The sequence below is a fragment of the Artemia franciscana genome, chromosome 21, assembly GCF_032884065.1.
Source record: "Artemia franciscana chromosome 21, ASM3288406v1, whole genome shotgun sequence".
Taxonomy (NCBI): Eukaryota; Metazoa; Arthropoda; class Branchiopoda; order Anostraca; family Artemiidae; genus Artemia; species Artemia franciscana.
In genome coordinates, this window is record NC_088883.1 from 12,348,550 (window position 1) to 12,370,194 (window position 21,645).

A 21,645-nucleotide genomic window follows, 5' to 3' on the forward strand; every position below is an offset into this window, starting at 1 on the left:
TTTAACATCCCTAAAGACATAGTTGCTGGGCCGTTCTGCTATGCTGAACAAAATGGCTGTCTCGAAATTTTGACTGGATGCGTTTAGAAAATGAACGGATTTGAGAGAAGGGTTGCTTGCCCTCCATTCTCTTGTTACTCTTAGAAAGGGAACCAGACACTCACGTTGTAACTGGAGTGCAAGGATGGTTCCCCCTTGCACTCCTAGTAAAATTAGTAAAAAGATTTTAAACAAGTAAAAACAAAGTGAAAACAATTTAAATATATTTTGTTTTTAGTGATGTGCAAATTATGTTCTGGTCTTGAGAAGGCATGGGGATTGTCAGCCCTACATATGTTAATTTTTGCTCGTTTTGAATTTGACTCGATCATTTATTGTATGATTTAAATAAACAAAATATGTTTAAATCTTTTAATTTTCTTAGCTTTAATAATTTAACAATTAATAAAACTTTAAGGAATATATATATCAATATATGCATACTAAATTGACGTTCCACAACCATTTTTTTAATATAGTGCAAATTATGTTCTGGTCTAGAGAAGGAATGGGGGTTGTCAGACATAATTTCCAGATCTTTAAACTACACTGAAAAAATGGCTATCCATAAATCTTGATTAGATACGTTTTGGGAATTGGCGTGGGCACTAGCCCTTTTAATTTCCAATTGAATGACCCTTTTTCGAAGTTTTAACGACAACAAATGGCCATCTCAAATTTCTATCTGATGCATTACGGGGAAATACGAGGTTTGTAGGGGTGGGGATTATCCACCCTCTGATCATTCTGGATCTTATAAAGGGCACTAGAACTTCTTATTACCAATCCAACGAATCACTTCCGAGGTTTATCCAATTAGTCTTTCTATATATATACCTTATATGCCCCTAGGACATAACTGACCTTGCCCTGAGGGCTGTGGGGGAGGAGGAGCTGCCATCCTCAAAGAAATAATTTCTGGTCCTTTCAATTACGTTGTACAAAATGGCTTTCTTAAAATTTTGATTGGATGTATTTGGGAACATGGTGGACGGAGGAGAGGGGATAGTTGCCCTCCAATCACTCTAGACATTAAAAAGGGCACCGGCCCTTTCAATTTCCAATTGAATGAGCTGTTTCAAAGTTTCTACGACAGCAAACGGTCATCTCAAAATTTCTAACAGATTCATTTTGGGAAAATACGAGGTGAGTGGGGGGGGGGTGTATTCACCCTCCGATCACTCTGAGTCTTAATTTGAGCACTAGAACTTCGGATTAGGAATCCAATGAGTCCCCTTCGAAGTTTATACGATTACCCCTTCTATATTTACCTTATATGCCCCCAGGGCATAACTTAAAACTTGCTCTAACGGCTGTGGGAGGGGGGGTGCATACTTTTTGGATCTTTCAATTACGTTAAACCAAATGGCTATATCGGCTATATAAAATTTGTATTTGATATGTTTGAAGAAATGGTGGGCGTGGAAGTGGCGTTAGTTGCCCTCCAATCACTTTTGACTATTAAAAGGAGCACTAGGCCTTTCATTTCCAATTGAATGAGCTCTTTTCGAAGTTTCAACGCCAATAAATGGCCATCTCAAAATTTCTATCAGATGCACTTCGGAAAAATACGAGGATTGGGGGGGGGGATTATCCACCCTCTGATCTATTTGGCCCTTAAAAAGACACTAGAACATCTGATTTTCAATCAAATGAGTCCACCCTGAAGTTTATACGATTACCCTTTCTATACAAACCTTAAATGCCCCCAGAGAATAACTTACAACAGTTGCCTTAAGGGCTATGGGGGGGGGGTTCAACCTTAAATACATAATTTCAGGATCTTTCAACTACATTGAACAAAATTTTGATTGGGTGTGTTTGGGGAAATGGTGGTCGTGGAAGGGAGGTTAGTTGCCCTCCAATTGCATTCGACTATTAAAACGGGCACTAGCACTTTGAATTTTCAATTGAATGAGCGCTTTTTGAAGTTTCTAAGACAACTCCTTCAATACGAAGCGCCCTGGTCTAAAAAAAAAAATGCGCCGACATCACTCTTTACTGAAGCAGCACTATTGCGCTGCCTATGATTATTGGATCGCTAGGAGGGATACGGTGCTTTATACAAACACAAACACTGTTAAAAACCACTTTTTGCCTCCTTCTCCAGTTTCCTTTTGGTTGTTGAAATTTGAAAATTTTTTTAGGGCTGTAGGCCCATCACATTTTTCGTCAGTGTTACGCGATATGACCCATGAAATAAATAATCAAAATTAATTTTTTAAATTCTACAATGCTTTTCGTTCACAAAAACAAAAACGCTTACAATCCATTGATTCCTAAACACAACTAAACCTTCAAAGGAAAGCTTCACTTTCTTAAGCTATTTGGTACATGTTTTTAGCTTATTTTTAGCTGGTTTCTCACTCACGTTTCCTTTTTTAAATTTCACGCCCGCTAGAAGAAAAACTCCTAAATGGTGTATGGTCGATTTTTCTTCACCGAAAATTGAAGTCTTCATTTTTCCTTGCTCTTAAGAGATATTCAGAAAATTACATTCATTTTCACTGCCCTTTGTATTTTAAGGGATACTGCCAGAAGAAGCATAATAGCACATGCAAAGTACTGATTAACAAACAATATTCTTTCATTGTGTGAGCTTTTTGATATAAGTTTTTCACAGCCTGTTTCATAGAAATTCCTGTTCCATTTGAGCAGCTTTGTTGATTTTGAAATTTTAAGAAAAAAAAAACAAAAAAAAAACACGGAAATGTACGAATGGAAGTTACTAAACTCTGGCTATCAATCTAAAAAGAAAGAAGAATCAGGGCATTATTTATTTATTCACGCTACGAAGACACAAAATAACAGGAATCATACGATCACGGAAATAGAAACACTCCAAGGGACGGATTAAATGATCAACAATAATTTTTCTATTCAGAGTTCTAATTTTCTTTTTTCCGTACTATTTTTCCATCTACTTTTTTTCCTAGTAAACACTCAACAACTATTTAGTACTAATCAATTATTTATCATAAACTATTAGAAGTTAATTATTAGCGATAAAAGTACTTGAAAAAGATTTGAAGATTGCTACAGAAACAAAAAGACTCGTCCTTTGCAATAACGAATCTTAAAACCATAGTTTTGTTTTACAGAAAATTTATCAAGCATTAAAACCTAGATACTTAAAATTCGTTCTCGACTGTTGACGGTTCATGCGTTTATCGACATAGAAAACATAAAATAATATCACTTTTCACAGTCGATATTACTAATTTGAAGTTCCCGCTAAAAACACCACACAAAAACACACACGATTGAGCATAAATGCAGTGCTTCACTTTCGATACTATTTTAAAGGTGTTTCGGTGTTGGTGCAGTCCATGCTACTTTGGGGGATGGGGAGACAAGATAAGTTATTGGGAATATCTTTTTAGATCTATTTGGAAATTCATTCTCGAAGATTTCATATTTTCCTAGCTTCTTATCACTCAACGGAGGATTCTGTCAAATTGTTAATTCTGTTGTATTTTTGATGCGTTTTATTTTAATTCTCTGATAATTGCTGCAAAATATATTGGAATAGCTGATATACTGGAATAACAAACAATTGAAATCAGCTCAGTTTTACGCGAAACAAACTAAAAACTATAAATAAAAACCTGCAAAGGAATCTTTGCTGATGAGACTATGCTTTAGTTCTATGCCAGTTTTTAGCTTACCGTTTATATTCTTTCTTATGTGATCCCAGAATTAATGATTTAAATAAACTTATCGTTTTGGTGGGGCGGGGAGGAGGCTTAAGAATTTAATTACTAAAGCAAAATCAGGCATTAAGCCTAATCTCTGGCTGCTATTTATTTATTCAAGCTTTTCCATGAGAACGATGGCTGTGGAGTGGGAAAACAAATAATGTACTCTTTTACTCTTGGAACTTTAAGTTTCAAATCTTCAACAGTCACTCTTGGAATAAAGTAGCTTATTCTAACCCTGACCAAAGTTTTGAAAATTTTAGATACAGGTGACCTTTCTACCCCCCCCCCCCCTGTTTCTTCTTTTCCATAGGGGGGATCGTATCAATGGGCCTAGAAAATTGTAAAATTTGAACGAAAATTAAAGCTCTAGTTCCCTTTCAAAGAGCATTTTGCTTTCGAACTTTCGTTTTATACCATTTTGTAACGTAAAGCAACAATTTTGAACCAAAGGGCGCTAAAAAGCTATTCTGTGATAATTCTGAGATAGCCAGTCGATTTGAAATTATCAAAAACTATTCATTGAGCTTTCCAGATACAGGGAACATAAGGGATATTCATTAATTTTCCGTCCTCTTTTGCAGTTCCTAACATCTGTTTGTTTAAACTATATTTAGTATCAGGGCTACATATGATGCACATGAGCGCGAACAATCGAAAACTGCCGGAATCTGACAAAAACTGTGAAAATTGACAAAAATCTGTACTATTCAGCAATAACTTTAAGTTTCAATATCCTCCCCTTGGGTTTAGGACTAATTATTATAATAGATGCCATTCAAAAATGTTAATTATCATTTTAGAAGAAATTAATTAAATTTTGAAATAAAAGAAAACAAAGATTTAACAAAGGATTAACTAGAGCCAAAAACAACACCTTGCTCGCCATTGGTAGGTAGCAGGCCAATGAGAATGGCTGGTAAAATAGGAATAAGCAAGTAAAGTGTCCATTACCCAGTACATCCAATATCCCTGTACTCTCTCCTCCCCCCAAAAAACTTCAAAAATTAGTGCTAGCAAAAATTTGGCTTGTGTTTCATCTTATTGTTCACGTGTTTAGAAATACTGGTTTCAGGGAGAATTAAAAAAATTCAATTATTTCTGGCAAACGCTTAAAAATTCAGAGACAGTAGATTAATCCATAGTAACCTAGTATCTATAGTTATCTAGAGTAATATATAATTTTTACTTTATCACTAAAAAATGGCACACTAAAAATTTAGGCATAAAGAACAATTTTTGAAAAATTAGTTGCACTAATGTTGCCAGTATTTGTGCGATATTGCTGATTTTACTTATAAAAGGAAACGAAAACACAGAAAAGGTTAGGTCTATACACTGAAACAAATTATCCAAAGAATTCAAATAGGAAAAAATGCTATATTTTGTAGATCATTTCTAATTAACTAAGTATTCTCTCTTTCCTGAAAAAATCTAGGAAAACAATGATGAAAATTTCGAAAAATAAGCGAGAATTCATGACAATCTAGTTACTTAGTTCTAATAAGGATTTTTTTGAACTTCCAAGCCAAGAAGTTCTATTAAAATATCTTCCAGCCCTCCCCCCTCAACAGATTACAAATTAATTACTAATTTAAACAAATGATAAGGAAGTGCTCAGAATGTTTCAAGCATTACTTCTATGGAAAAAAGATTATTCATGCACTTGCTTTATCTTTTTCGTAGAATGCCAACTAAATCAAAAGTTTTGACGCTTTAGGAGATTCATTTTATTTGTATGAGGCAAATTGATTTCTAATTAAATTAACTTAAATAAATTAAGAACATGAAAATTGAGCAATTAATAAATTATTTTTCTTAATGAATTCTTAAATTCCTTATACAGAGTCTGTAAGAGCGCAAAATCTCAAAAATGAAAATGAAGTTGTGGATACAAATCGTGTTTACAGAAAGAAGGTTTAAAGCTTAAGACGAACAAAAGCTTTTAAATATTATAGTGGGATTGCAAGTCCTCTTGGCCTCACCACGAAGGGTGATAGGACATAGTTTAACTTTTACTGAAAACACTGCATTAAAAAAAAACGACAACAGTGAGTTCGAGTCATAAATAAGTTTTACCTAAACTGCTAATTAAATTATACTACGTACCATCAGGAGGTGTGGGGATGCTAAGGAGAAGCAGCAAGCTCTCAGCCATTGGCAATTTCTGTTTGGTTCATAGCTTAATCGCTCTTGTATACAAGAAACTTTTTTACATTTAATCAAGAAAAAATTTTTGTAATAAAGCATTAAAAATGGTGTATTGAGATTCATACAAAGAAAGGTCAGCACTGCTATAGGATCCATCTCAATTATTCCTTTCCCCCTCCCTTATATCATCCCCACCACCAACAATTGCCAAAAAAGATTGCGACCCGTAGTAAACACAAAACGAAAATGAAACTAATTTCCATAAAAAGAAAGACTGACTATTATTAGACGTAGAATTCGTCATCAATCACATTAATTAATTGCAAAAGTTTTGCGCCAATGATGGTAATTCAAAATGCCATAACTAAAAGGAATTAACCTACACGATGACACTGAGCTAGAGTATGGTCAATGAAGCCTAAATAATCTTATCTTATTTGAGTCCATTGAGTCCAGCTGATTTCTGATCATTATAAGATAGTATACAATGTTTTTGTCCCATACAATGTTTTTGGACGATAATATATTCGTCCAAGAGGGTCTTTGATTAGAGAAATTATGAAATAAAAACTGAATCACCTGCAAGATATACAAAATACAGCTGAATCACAACTAACTACAAGACAAAGCCCCCCTCCCTCCTCCTGCACTCAAAGGCTGAAATGCTAAAAAACTATGACCAGCACCACCAGTAGACACTTAAGTCTAGAGACTTAGTCTAGTCAGACTAGTTAGACTTAAGTCTAGCGCCACATTTTTATCTTTTATCTTTACTAGTCAAAGCACACACGAATAACCATCTAGAAAAAATAATATTCCTCCAATATTTCACGGGAGAAGAAAATAATACAACGCATAATACTGTGTTTTTATAATATAGATCAATAATTATGAGGATAAGAAGTAGATTCGTCAGAATTAATTGCTCTTCAGTTCAAAAGAACCCCCTCCTCCCTTTGTTTTTGTTCCTTAGAAGTGATGTTTCAAATAGAAAATTAAATATAATAATATGGAATATAACTGGATATAACAATAAAAATAAAACGATTTTTGTCATTGCCATTCACCAACTTTTCCACTGATCATAACTCAATTAATTTGCACACAAAAGCCATATGAATCTGCCACATGTATATTCTTGGAATATTACTAAAGAGGGAAACACTTTATTAAGCTGTTATTTGAGAAAAAACTTTCTGAAATTTTACTGAATAGCTGAAAAGCATTATTCCATGGGCCGTGGCCTTTTCTCACTTCCTCTTACATTGAGAGATAAGAGACATACTCAATTAAACTTTAACCTTCTTCCTCGGGGAAGTGGCAATTTTCATAAGACAGCAAATTCAATTGAAAGGACTATTATTTTGACTTGCAGGGCCCAAGGCTGACAAAGCTACCAATCCTGACCCCTCCCCCCGAAAAACACAACTACAACAGAAATTAATACAAAATTTGTGCAGATTAGACACAACAATAAAATCTACATAAAACAATGGACGCAAAATAACTCTAAACATTGTCGAGAATATGAAATTCTGCCAAACGGAAAAAATAAATAACAATAAATCACCATAAAGGGGAATGGTGCATTCCAGACACCGGTCTACAGGCAGGTAAAGGCGAATCAATTGCATTCTTTGTAGGCTGAGATTCCTTTATTGCAGACTGGTTGTTAACAGTAATATAATTAGTCGTCCTCAAACAGCTGAAATGAAAACATTATATTATTTACTTTGGAAACAAAAAAAGGTCGATGATAAATAAATTACTGCAATGAACCAAACTTGCTTTATATAATTGGAAAGTATCCGCAACACCCAGTCAATATATATTCTGAAAACAATCAACTGATTTTATACAACGGGTTACTGAAGCGAATAATTTTCTGAAGTAATTTAACAATACATGTTAGTACGTTTTCAAAAGCTCACAAGAGAGAGTACATTTTTTCTTTCTTTTCAAGATTAAATCATTGAGGCAATTGAGTATTTCTCATTGTAGAGATTGCATACAATCAGTAGGTTCGAATTTTATAAGTAGTTTGGGACATATGACCTATTTTGTCTTACACCAGGGCGATCGGGTTAAAAATTCATTATTTTTTTGAATGGATGGGGAGGGAGGGAGGAGTAAGGTTACTTAGGATTTTGTGTCTGGGGAAGGGGTCTACGAAAATCTTTCTGTTAAGCAAATTATCTCATTAGTTAATTAAGCTAATTCATTAGTCCACCCGTACCTTTTGTAGTGTTGTTCCTCATGATCACGGACGTATATATATATATATATATATATATATATATATATATATATATATATATATATATATATATATATATATATATATATATATATATATATATATATATATATATATATATATATATATATATATATATATATATATATATATATATATATATATATATATATATATATATATATATATATATATATATATATATATATATATGTCCGTGATCATAAGGAACAACACTACAAAAGGTACGGATGGACTAATGAACAAATCAAAACAAACGCAATCCTTGTTTTACCCAGTTTTGTGGGAGACCCTTTGGAAGAATCTCAGGGGGATCCCTTCTTTACCATTTTCGTTTATGTAGGTATGCCTTAGTAGTAAGGAAGTACCAGAAGAAGAAGCTCATAAATACTTTCTTCGATACACTCCTACCTCTTATGAAGTCAATATGTCATTGCAAATTCGACCAGGGGATGAACACCCACTAAAGAAGTTTTCGTCACTTTCTATTTTGAGTCTCTTTCTATTTTGAGTTGACTTATTATTTTTATTTCACTCGTCACATCTCTAATTCGAGTTTCTATTTTTTTTTTTTTTTTTTTGAAAAAAAGTGCAAGATACGGTCTTTGCCTGTCTTTTTGGGTATAACGATATCAACGTTGCTAAATTCTACTAATTTCATCATAAAGTTTGAATTAATTAAACGAATATAAATTATATTTTAAATCAACAATTAATTCTATAAACAAATTAAAAAAATAATAATTAAACTATATTTAATATATATTTATCTAATAAATAAATATGTGTCTCAAAATAAATATTTAGTTATATTTTAACTACAATTACTTTTAAATAAACAAGTTTTGCCAACATTGTCACTTCCGTCAAGTGACAAAGTAGTTCTTGTGACTACTTTATTCACTGATGATGATTGTCAGGAATAGGCATATCAGTGGCGGTTCTGACCTCTTTAGCACCCGTATTTAAATTTAAATTAGCGCCCCCCCCCCCTATCTCCCAAAAATTTTCAGGTCAAAATTTAACAATTTTTTTATTTATTAAAAAAAATTATTTGTTAACAAAATTATCATTCTATATCAAAATTTGTCATTACATAAACCAAACTTTGCTTACTTTATACGGGAAATTTATGGGCAAAATAAAAACTCGGGTTCAATTTGCCTATATTTACAACTAACTGCATCCTCTAGTTTAGCGTATTATGAAAAATATTAAAACTGCTGGATCTTTATTTGAAATTTTGCGCCCCCTATAACTTCTGCACCCGGGACAAGTACCCCCTCTATTTCCCTTGTCCTAAAACCACCTTTGAGGCACATACATATGAATTTATTTGAAATTTATATGCATTGAATTTATGAGAAAATGAAAAACTGTGGAAAAACCGTAAAATCAAGCACTCACGTAAAAAAAATTTGTAAAGGACCAGAGATTTCCGCCCACGGCCTACAAACCTGGTTAACAACATCTGAATTATAATCAATTGGTAATTTTCAGTATCTTCTGAGAAATCTAAACACTCTTCTAGTTTTCTATGTATAATAGAAGTTTTCAGTTTTCAGTTTTCAGTTTCAAGTTTTCAGTTTTTAATGTTTTCTAGTTTTCTTCTGAGAAATCTAAACACTCTTCTAGTTTTCCATGTATAATAGAAGTTTTCAGTTTTCAGTTTTCAGTTTCAAGTTTTCAGTTTTTAATGTTTTCTAGTTTTCTTCTGAGAAATCTAAACACTCTTCTAGTTTTCTATGTAATGGCCTATTTACTGAATTCCGTAGAATTATCAAAAATTGCAAGAATTAATCAACAACAGGGAGTTTAGTAAGCACCTGAGCAGAGAAAACAAGCAATCATGTCATAATTAATTGGATATTGGATATGAATTGGATATGATATTGGATTAGTCATATCCATCAATTGGATATGACAGATTGTTATGTTCACACTCAAAATAAATGCTGTCAAAATATCAACAAATTCAATTTAACAGTTTCAATTTGATGACCTGTGAGAGTTAACCGTTTCTAAAAAATATTTTTTCCGTCAAATCAAAGGTGTGCACGTGTGTTATCTTTATGACAACATTTTTAAACCAGGGTACGAATTGGATATGCACAAAATTCAACTAAGCTGATTATTCTTATTTTTGCAGGGCCCATCAGAAGAAAAAAACCTTTCCATCAAGCGAATAAACAAAATATAGCAAGAAATAATAAAAGAAAAACGAGCAAATTTACTCACTCAGAAATACTAAGGGGCTTACTGTAAATTCATGACCAGCTTTTGGATAAAATAATGAAAAAAAGGAAACTATAAATTAATAATAAAATAAATAATATAATAAAGTAATGAAAGAAAAAGGAAACTATAAATTCATAATAAAATAAATAATGAAAGAAAAGGAAAACTATAAATTAATAATAAAATAAAATAAGGAAAGAAAAGGGAAAATATAAATTAATACTAAAATAAATAATCAAAATAAAATAATGAAAGAAAAAGGGAACTATAAATTAATAATAAAATAAAAGGAAAAAAAGGCAAAATCTACTCACTCAGAAATACTAGGGCTGGTAGAAAATCTTGCCAATTCCTGGCTAACTTTTGGGTCAAAACATCTTTCAGCTAGAACATCCGACTCTCTTCGACACCTCACAACTGAAAACATGCAACAATTTTAAAGAGTATGAAAAAATCTTTTGAAAAAAAGTCGATAGATCATATAATTATCAAAAAGACAAAATTACATCTGACGTTTTTCATCGGGATTTAAAGCCAAGGCAGCAATTACACTAGGATGAAAAAGTTCTCCCGAATGAAAGTAAAGAGCAATACTAACACTTAAAACGAACATAAATTACGTTTACAAAACCAGCCAAGCCAAGAAACAAACCAGGCGTAAAACACAAAACCAACTGAACGTTTTTTGTTGTTCTGTATTTGAACCAATTTTAACTGTTTTGAAATTTTTTTTACCCCTATATAAAAATACAATTAGGATTTTATTAGAAGATTTGGAAAAAATACTAATATTAGCAATTCACGTAACTAAAAGCTGCCTGGGTTCAAAACAGCTGTGCTCACTACTCCTCCATCCAAGTTATTCTAACGTTAACATTGATTTTTTACAAGCCAGGAAAAAAATAAACAAATCTGAAACAAAACATTAGATAGGTCGTGGGTTAACTAAATACTTAAATGGACGCCAATATTTGCGATACCAATTTTAATAAATGAGAAAAAATTAATAGAGGAAAATCGCAACCTTGATAAAAAGATAAGTGATATGTGCACAAACTTTTAACTTCATTTACTTTTCCCATTAGCAGCCCTAGGTTCAGTGATATCGTTATATTGTCTCAAGAATTACGCATTAGTGACAGTGGCGCCAATTCTTGAAAATATAGGGGGAGGGGGGGTCAGAATATATTTTTCAAAATCTAGGAGGGGGCCTTTGTTGTTTTTTTTTTATAAAAAGAATACCAAAAAAAACTATTTTTTAAGGAACTACCAGAAAAGGTGTTATCAATATCTAGGGGGCAAATACCCCATCCCCCCTATTGTTACCACTGACAAGTGACATCTCTACCCGACATCTTAACGGCATATCGGGCACTCCTGGTGTGCCTAGCACCACGAAACATATTTATTAACATGAAAAACTAGTTTATTTTGTAGAACCTGATGATACTGTTGAAATTTTAAAGACTACTACTTTTCAAACAATTAATTTGATTTTCAAAAACAGATGGAGGGGAGAATGCAATTCACCTCCCAATAGGTTGGCATAGCATTCATCACACCAGAAGATTTGCAAGTGAATAATCAGCGAAATACAAAAAAAACATTAGGTTGTTTGCCTAATACTCTTTCCTACAGGAAAACACTCCAGATTCTCCCAACAAGTGACCAATTTGCTCATCTATTTTTCACTCTCCAGACTACAACAGATGGCTGTATTTATAAATTTATTTTTCCCTTTTCTTTAAATAGCTTATATGTTTGGATACGTTAACTAAACAGAATCAGTGTACCCACCTTTATTGTGAAGAAAAAAGTCACTGAAAATAACAAATTTGTTCGGTTGAGGTAGAGACTCTTTCAGTTGATAATGCTTCCCTAAAAAGTTCAAGAACTTCGAAGAAGGTCTGTCTATTGCAACTGCACAGGCTGGCAATTCTGTGTCCTACAAAAAGAAAAGGAGGCTTATGCTTTAAGACTAAGTAAATGCAAAGATGTTCCTAATCAGACGTACTAATATTAAATATTAAAAATGATTCAACCAAAACAAAATTTGTAGTAAATTAAAGTGAACACTATTTTCTGCACGTAGATCGATTAGTGAGAAAAATAGAACTAGCATTGATTGTACAAAGTTGCAACTTGTGATAAGAAAATACAAACAACAATTCAATTTTCTAAACCAATCCTTATTCACAAGTTGCAGTTAAAACTGTAGGTAATTACTTTTTGAAAAAAAGCAAAATCTTGAACTAAAATTTACCTAAAACTAAAAACTGGTCTAGAATTGAAGCACCAACGACAGTAAATTAAATGTGGTTGTGTGAATTGGTTATGTGAAAACCTACACTACTATGTGTGTGAAAACCTACACTACTATGTGTATCTTAAAAATGGATAAAAATTAAGAATTCAATTTCTAAAGAAAAAAAAAACCTACAATTGAAGTTATGCAGGTTTTTCACAGAAGCCGGCGCAAAACTGAAAGAGAAAGAAATGTGGAATAGAACAGAATTCAATTCACGAATTCACTTCATAGCAAGGTTGCTGACTTTGAACTCCTATGCTATTTTATCCTGTTATTATTCTGTTATTATCCTGTTTTTCTGTTATTTATCCTGTTATTATGTTATTATTTTATCCTGTTTTTATCCTGCTATTTTATCCTATGCTAGTGCTATTTTGTCAAAAATAGAACTAGTACCTATATATGATTACGAAATTTTTTGTCATCGCTGAGGTTCACGTCAGCATAAAATACATAAATAATATGAATAAAAACTTATTTGAAAAATCAAACAAAACTCGGAACAAAACTCTTGCGATATCATTCATGTTTAGTGAGGACGGGGGTCAATTTGGGGACTTATTGAGACTTTATACGGGATGGTCTGTTGTGAGCTGGAAGATGGGGTTCCGGGATGAAACATAATCCAAGAACAGATAAGGTCTTGGTACCAAAACAGAGGCACAGGAGATAAATTTGGGTGAATATGTCGGCAAAAATAAGCTAAAACATATTGCAACCAACAGCTTAAGAAGGTGCAGCTTTTCTTTGAAGGAAGACTTGTCTTTGGGAATCAACTCCCAAATTTTGAATCTTTACAGACGAAAAGTCCTGATAAATCTAACTAATCAGTTTTATTGGTTTATTTTCACGGTTAAACGTGGCAACACTGACAAAAATATGGTAATGCCTAAAAACGTTATGGTTTTGAAACAACCAAAAGAAAAATCTGAGAGAATTAAGTTTTCGGGTATGAATAGACGTAAGACGGGCCAAGGATTAGGAAATATTTTCATCTTGATGTCCTTGGTACTTCAAAAATAGCCAGACAGGTTGAAGTTGCATATTCCCCGTTTAAAATTCAACAGCATACAACTTTGAAACGAACAACTAAGACCCAAAAAAGTCACAGAATCAATTTTAAGTCATTTGAGCTTCAAGGCTTATTGAAGGCATTTTAGGTCATCATATCATGGGAAGTAAATATTTTGAAAGCTGTCTTCAGCATAATTGAAGTTTTTGTTCAATTATTTCTTACAAATCCCAATAGAATATTTTCTGTGGGGTTGGGGAATTGTTGGGTTTTTCCCAAAATTTTTCAATTTCCCCAAAAAGATTACAATTTTGCCCCAAAAATTATTGGGGAAGTAGAATCATGTTCAGAACTTGGAATCATAAATTAATTTCCTTTTTAAGTATTTTACTGTTTCAACCGTATCATAGGCTATCACATCGACAAAAGCGGTCATTTTGAAAATGGACTTGCCCATAGAGAGAATATTCGCCCAAAAGCTGAATTACTTTGTCAGTTTTGATTCGCCAAAATATATAAGATATAAAACGGCTGGCATCCGCAGACGACACTCCAATGGCCTTCTGTAACTCAGGCACGGAAAAACTAGAGATTGCCTTAGAAGAAATTAATTGTTGAATGGAAACAAAATATCCTGCAGTAATGTAGATTAACCATGTGTCCTATATTTTTTAACAATTAGAACTCTTAATCCAGAAATAACTGGATTTACAACTTCCAGAGGAAAGATAAAGTAGTCAGAAATGGATTTTGAGAGGTATCTTTGTATATTACTGGACGAAAATCGGTCTTTTCTACACCACATCCAGGCTTTGGAACTGAAACTCTTTCGCAATCTTGGCATCATCAAAAACCGAAGCACGTGTTTCATAAAAAAAAAACAACTCTTTGTCTGCTTTATGATGGAATTCTGAAACCTCATCTGCAGCATTTTGCCGTAATTTGGCAGTCAACTTTCAAAGACGTTTTTAAGTTCTTCTAAGTTACTCCCATCTCCGTTCACAATCTGTTCGGTTGATATCTGAAAACAATGGTTGAAACAAGCGATCTACTGCGGATTAAAAGTGTGGAACATACTTTTACAACAGCTGAGATGTTAGCCTTGGGTCTATCTGGGAAGGGAGAGAGGAGCCCTAGCGCTAAGGTTTATTGGTTTCGTTTATTGAGGAGATGTGTGGTTGTGTTAACGAGTGAAGTGGTAGCGCTACTTCATGTAAAGAATCCTTTGTGTTTGGGTCTCAACGGGCCTTTTGGTGCACAGAAATGTTAATCGTTAATCGCAGAGAACTTTTCAATCGTTTTTTTTTTTATTAAATAAACCTGATTGAACGATTGACTGGACGATATAAACAAATGTGGCATCAAATTACATCTTCCTAAGATAAGACCCTTAATACCTTCAATGAGCTTTAACACATTCAAAATCTAGTGACATCATTAATTGTTGTGGAGCACCAGTTTTTTTTTTTTAATGAGTCAAAAGTTACTAAGAAACAGTGTCGTTAACTAGGGAGGGGGACAGATAAAGGAATTTGCCTGCCCCCCCCCCATAGATTTTCAAAATACCTTTTGGGAGGTTAGGTGTTTTCATGGGAAAATGTTTTTTTATTTTTAAAAATATATTTCGACCTTTCTAAATTTTCGTTAATTGGCGCTATTGATAGGGAATCCTCTATAGATTTTTATCCATTGGTTGTAATTGCAGAGGTGTGTTCACTTGATGGGAGGTGAAGGGTATCTACATATAGGTTAGAACAGGCAATGGCACCGGAGATCTTGAACTACTCCTTTATTTTGATAGGCGATCAAACAAAATAAGAAAAACGAGAGAATATGCAATATGACAGCTTCCAACTATTAATATGATTTGCTTATGCAATATAGTAAATAGGTGATAAGTAAGAAACTGCAATATAACAAAACGTTAAATATATGATTAGATACCAACTTGATGAGAGGGCAAGCCCAAATTGGCCCATTCCACTTTATAATGCTGCAGAGCAAGAGTACTGATGTCAATTTGTTTTTATAACAATCAGCAGTCTCTAGCTTGGCAACAGCAAAAGGTATAAATTTACGATCTTTTCTTGGGTAAGGAATTGTAAAACAAAGAAGAAAAGTTCTTCTATTGTTGGCAAAATCTCCATTGATGTTTTCAGGAAAATAAAATGGAGACCGACTTTTTTCTAGCATATTAAAAAGTAAAAACAAGATGCAAAACAAAACATTCCTAACTTCGGGAGAAAACTTCTTGGAAAGCTTGAACATCGGCCTCAAATAGAGCAGAAAATTATACATTCTAGTCCTGAGGTCAAAAATTAGGCATCTCTTCTACATTTTCTAGGAAACAATTTTGAAAAGTGAATCCAACAATCTCAAATTCAGATTTTTATTCTTTATGCCTTTTTGTATGTCATCAGAAATCAAAGCATCTAAATAAAGGATAATTTGTTTTATTCCAAATTTTGCTAGAAATAAGAGAAAGTGTCCTAGTTTGGCCTTTTAGTGGTTCAGAAATAATCCTTCATCTAATAAGCTCTTACCTGACCTTGACATGAGACGAAGCGTCATTTAAAAACTTCTTTTATTTTTTACCAATTTCAAGCTAAGAAACTTCCCTGCTTTTCCCCATGTAACTGCACTTGTCTATGCTGTAACAATTTACCTTCCTAGTCAAGTTATCATTTTTGTTCTTGTACAAGACAAGTGACAAATTAAGGTTATTAAACACACGGATTTCCAGGCATACAAATGCTGTATTGGAATAGTTATATAAGCAACTATTTGTCTATCAATAAACGGCAGTTTAATCGTCTCCTCTCCTTGGAATTACCAATTATCAAATCATTTACCATGAGACTCTAAGATACATAAAGTTTCTATGGAAACATAACTGGCAAACATAAGACACCAGTTCTATTGTGATCAATTTGTGGAAAGACAATTGAGTACTAGAATTTAATCCTATTTTTATATATTAATTCAAAAATTTAAAGATGCAACAAGAGACCTTCAAGTATAAGCCTGAGGGTTTTTTCTCAGTTGCTCTTTGAAGTATTTTTCTTTAATAAAAATTTAAATTTCACATCAATGGCTGCAATGCAATAACAAAAAATTGCAAACGTCCGTTAATATAGTCAAAGTACTTGTGCGGGAAATTGTATGGATCTAATCACTAACTTAGCCTGCTGTTTGTGAACAATATAATTAATTCACAAAAGAAAACTTTAAAAAATGTGCCAATAGCAGGTTTTTGGAAAACCATTTACCATTTTAAAACAGTAAGAATCAACTTCTTAAAAATTACTGAAAAATGAAAATACCTCTAAGAAATAGTCAAAAAGTTGTTTTCCAAATCCACATCTCTGGTATTCATCCTGAATATAGAAATCCAGAATGCAAACTGGGTACGCTTCACTTTGTTCCCCATTTTTACCCATTAAGAATAATTTCTTTCTTCCAACTTTTAGTAAACCGATAGGTAACTGTTCCTCCCTGAAACACAGAAAAGTATGGGTTAACTTCCACCAATGCAAAGCCTAAATTCATGGTCAGTATTAACTGCTTCAATCTATATCTTCTTTTCTATGCATGGTTGATTGTACTATGATATTTCCTAAGCTTACCATGTACAAAAATATTCTGTTTTGGCCAGGAGGAGGAATCAACAAAAATATAGGCTATACCTGGAGGACAACCTGTTTTGGCTGGAGACCACCCCCACTCATCTCATTCTTACATTATAAACCTGCTTTAGCCCTATTTATGACAGTTATGTACTGTATCAATGTTGCATTTAGCCTTGGGTTACTGGCTATCAGGCGGGTTGCTGGGTTTATCCCCCCCCCCCTCCCCCTGAATTTGTGTCTGACCTATAAAAATTAAAAAATGCATATATATATATATATATATATATATATATATATATATATATATACATATATATATATATATATATATATATATATATATATATATATATATATATATATATATATATATATATATATATATATATATATATATATATATATATATATATTGTGAAGATTTTTTGTTAGTCCCCCCCCCCAAAAAAAAAAAAAAATCTTGGATACACCCTTGTATTGTATATCCACTTCAGCTAACTAGACTAGTCAGTAGCCAGACCAGACTAGAAGTTGTCCAAAGTATGATTTTCACACAAATCTAGAGCTAAAATAGATGTTCAATTGTGGACCCAATGATAGATATGGACCAAAATGCTGCATCAAAGACAGTTAATGACTGGCGAAACACAGCAAAAAATCCTACAAGAAATAAATGGGATGAATGGAGAAAAAAATTCCCAAGACTCTGAAAGATGTCAAAGGCTTAATAGCAATACATTAGCACGAAATTGAGAGGAAGTGATGAGTCTAGAATTGTGCTGCTTGAAGATACACATTATGCCTTGATTAATGACAAGGAAAGTATTAAGCAGGCAAGGGCAGAATATATTCAAAATGTATTAAATCGTGATAAAGTTGTAAGGGAAAATGTAGAAAAGAATATCTTTTTTACAATTTACAGATATGTAAATGAGATTTATTTTACAAGGAGGAGTCAGAGATGATACTACAAGGATTGAGAGACAATAAGGCCTTGAGTGCTAATAACATGGTAAATAAATTTCTGAAACATGATGGTTCCAAGGTTAGAGATTAGACTGAAGGAAATGAATAGACATTCAAAAAAAAACGAAAGTACCAAGTGTTCTTAGGAAAACTTGAATTAAACCCCTTTGAAAAAAAAAAAGTTTAGTCGGTGCAGTAAGTCGAGTAAGTGCAGTCAGTGCAGTAAGTCGAGTAAGTGCAGTCATCACGGAGGCATTAACTTGATTTCTGTGGAAAGCGAATTACTTAGTATGATGACACTTAATCGACTATCATGAATTTTTAAGATAGCTCGGCCATATATTACAGATTTCCAGAAACTGTCAGAAATTGGGTCAGAAATTTCCTATTAGGCAAACCCTCAACAAATTGTTTTTGTAAACTGTTTAAATGATTGTGGACTTGAACCACCAAATTTTGTCTCTCAACTGTCTAGTAGAGATGATAAAGGTTTCCTTGTCTAATGCTGACCTTTTTTTGTTTCTTCTACAGCATCTTGCTCACCTACTATTTCTTCTTCTTTTTTTCATACTGCAGTAGGCAACAAATTTATCAGTCCTTTGATTCCTGCTTACTCTAGTCCTGCATCCCCTTAGATTTCAGCCTCACAAGGAATTAAGTTCCTGAGCTCAAATGTTGATAGCCTCCCTAATAAACTTTCCTTTGTATGACAAAAGAAGATATGGAGGCTGCGTCAATTACAGAAGTTTACTAAAAAAGTTTACATATCCACCTGATAAAACGAAAATTAATGGCTAATATTTTCTAGCAAGAATTCCCCATTTTGCCACAGCGGAGGGGGCTTCTATGGAAGAGATGGACTAAAGGTTAGTCTCCTTCATCTCAATTCGCTGACTACCCATAGATTCGAGTCTGTTTGGATAAAAATACACAATCAAACATTCTCAATGGAAGTGGGTGTTGTTTATAGAAGCCACAGTGCTCCCTTTGTTTTAGACTCTGAATCTTATTTGGCTGCTATGGTATCAAATGTAACGTATAATTTTGCAAGTTCTGATCTTGTTCTTCTTGGGGACTTTAACCTTCCTGAAATCTAAAGCATTGATGGATATGGTTTTTGTACAAGAGATTCTTTTTTTTTTTGTTTGCACTCTCTAATGATCCCCTCCATTATAGAATACCAGAACCAACTCGTTTCAGGGAGACACCCTTGATCTAGTTATTCTCAGCAGTCCTGACCTTATAAAGAATGTAACAGCCACACCTGCTGGTAATAGCGACCATGTTGTAATTATTTTGGAGTTATGTTTGCCTACTGAACAACCTTCTTCTAAGCAACAAAACATGTCAATTACAAACTAGTCTTCAAAAGACTTGACAACGTTAACTGGATACAGCTTATTACTGACGGCATTAATGAGAGTTGGTCTATCGTAAAGCCGAAAATTCTGCATGCTGAATGGTCTTCCACCAGAATTTTTTGGGCAAAACAGGCAAAAAATTTAACTGATTTAATTACCAAAATAAGTAAGCTATTCAACAGAAAACACCAATCATGGAATCGCTACAGAAAAAAAGAAGACCATAAAACTTCTCATAATCAGACAACAAATCAAATAAAGGAGTTGAAGAGAAGGTTTGAGGAAAAATTGGCTGAGGATGTTAAGGATAACCCTAAGACTTTCTGGTGTTATGCCAATCAAAATGTAGCACCAGATACGCAATCCCGAATATCCTGCATAGTAGTCAATCAGTTGCTGATCCTGAACTGTAAGTTGAAATTCTCAACCAACAATTCTCATCCGTTTTTTCCTCCAATTCTAGTATTGTTTATCCCACACTTCCTTTATATGACGTATCCATTAGATGGTACTAATTCTGATTACTGATAAAACAGTTCTACAAGAATTATATCCCTAAAACTGAATAAATATGCTGGTCCAGACAGCATTCACCTGAATATCCTTCATGAATGTCATACTTTTTTGTATCAACCTCTTTCCCTCCTGTTCAAGTTATCATTCAACATTTCCAGATTACCTTTGGATTGGAAAACTACACATATCATTCCTATATTTAAAAAAATAGAAAGGAACTTGCCAAAAATGATCGACCCATCAGCATGACATCAGCGGTTATTAAGGTTCTTGAAAGAATAATCAATTCTGTAGTTACTAGACATCTTGAATCATATAATGTTTTACACAGATCAAAGCATGGTTTTTATTAAGGAAGATCTGTTGATGCCATTCTCCTATGACCACATCACTAAGTTGCCTGATATGAGGGTGCCTGCTGACATGATTCTGCTTGACTTTTCTAAAGCTTTTGACAAAGTTTGTCACAAGTGACTTACAATTAAATTACGGCAATAAAGTTTGAAGAAAAAATTCCTGCTCTGGATCCTTGATTTTCTTTATGTGTGATCTCAATATGTTCAGTCATTTGATGACTCTGGTAACCATATTCTTTCTTCCTCTACCCATGTTTTGAATGGAGTTCCTCAGGTAAGTATTTTGGGTCCTGCAGTATCTATCTAATATTTTCATCAATGATGCTCCTTCCATTATCAGTAGTAAATCAAATCCCTATGCTGATGAGCTGAAGCTTCTTGGACCAGCCTTTTCCTGTGATGATCATGCCTTTCTAGAAAATTATCTTGGACTGATTCATCAACGGGCAGAGGCTTGGCTTCTTGAATTCAATGCTGCCAAGTCCCATATCATTCACTTTGGCAAATTTAATCCTTGTCACTCTTATTCTTTCTTAGGCCACCTACTCTCCTCTGCAAATAATGAGCAAGATCTTGGTGTCACTATTGACAATGAATTTGAATTGAGCGCTCATGTTAAGAGGTCTGCTATTGGTCTTATTTCAACTAGGGGACTGATTAAGTACGATCTTTACACTCATCCTTCTCAAGTCATTAGTCTTCTATGCAAGCTTGAAGTTGGAATGTCTCTTGCCTTCCCATACTTTAAAAAAGACATAACAGTTCTTGAAGATGTTCAGAGACGTACTACCAAAGTGATGTCTGGCATGCGGGAGCTTTCCTTCCCTGCAAGAGTATCGAAGCTGAATCCTACAGAGAAATTTGAGGGGATTCCACTTTAGCTTGTAAGTTAATGAGGAAATATACTTAATGTTACTATTTCCCGAGTCGGGATGGCTCTGTGACACAGTTTGTTGTTAAAGCACAAGATGCTCTCTCCTTGGGGTCTCTGACGTCTATAAACTTGGTATGCAGTGCAATTTTTGCTTGACTTGTTTTAACTGTGCTTGCTCACAAGTACTTATCAACCCTTTTCTACCCTGCTTGGACACCT

The 21,645-nt window shown here is 33.6% G+C and overlaps 1 protein-coding gene across 1 annotated transcript in view; it reads right to left on the bottom strand.

Annotated features, from left to right (window-relative positions):
• Positions 1-2,803: 2,803 nt before the first annotated feature.
• Positions 2,804-21,645, bottom strand: part of LOC136040884 (alpha-tubulin N-acetyltransferase 1-like) — a 36,578-nt gene continuing 17,736 nt past the window's right edge. The window contains exons 3-6 of the mRNA XM_065725291.1: positions 17,048-17,219; positions 12,202-12,349; positions 10,719-10,821; positions 2,804-7,593 (exon numbers count right to left, since the gene is read on the bottom strand). Of these exons, the coding sequence (XP_065581363.1) occupies positions 7,455-7,593; positions 10,719-10,821; positions 12,202-12,349; positions 17,048-17,219 (562 nt within the window). The 3' untranslated portion in view covers positions 2,804-7,454. The remainder of the gene's footprint in view (positions 7,594-10,718; positions 10,822-12,201; positions 12,350-17,047; positions 17,220-21,645) is intronic.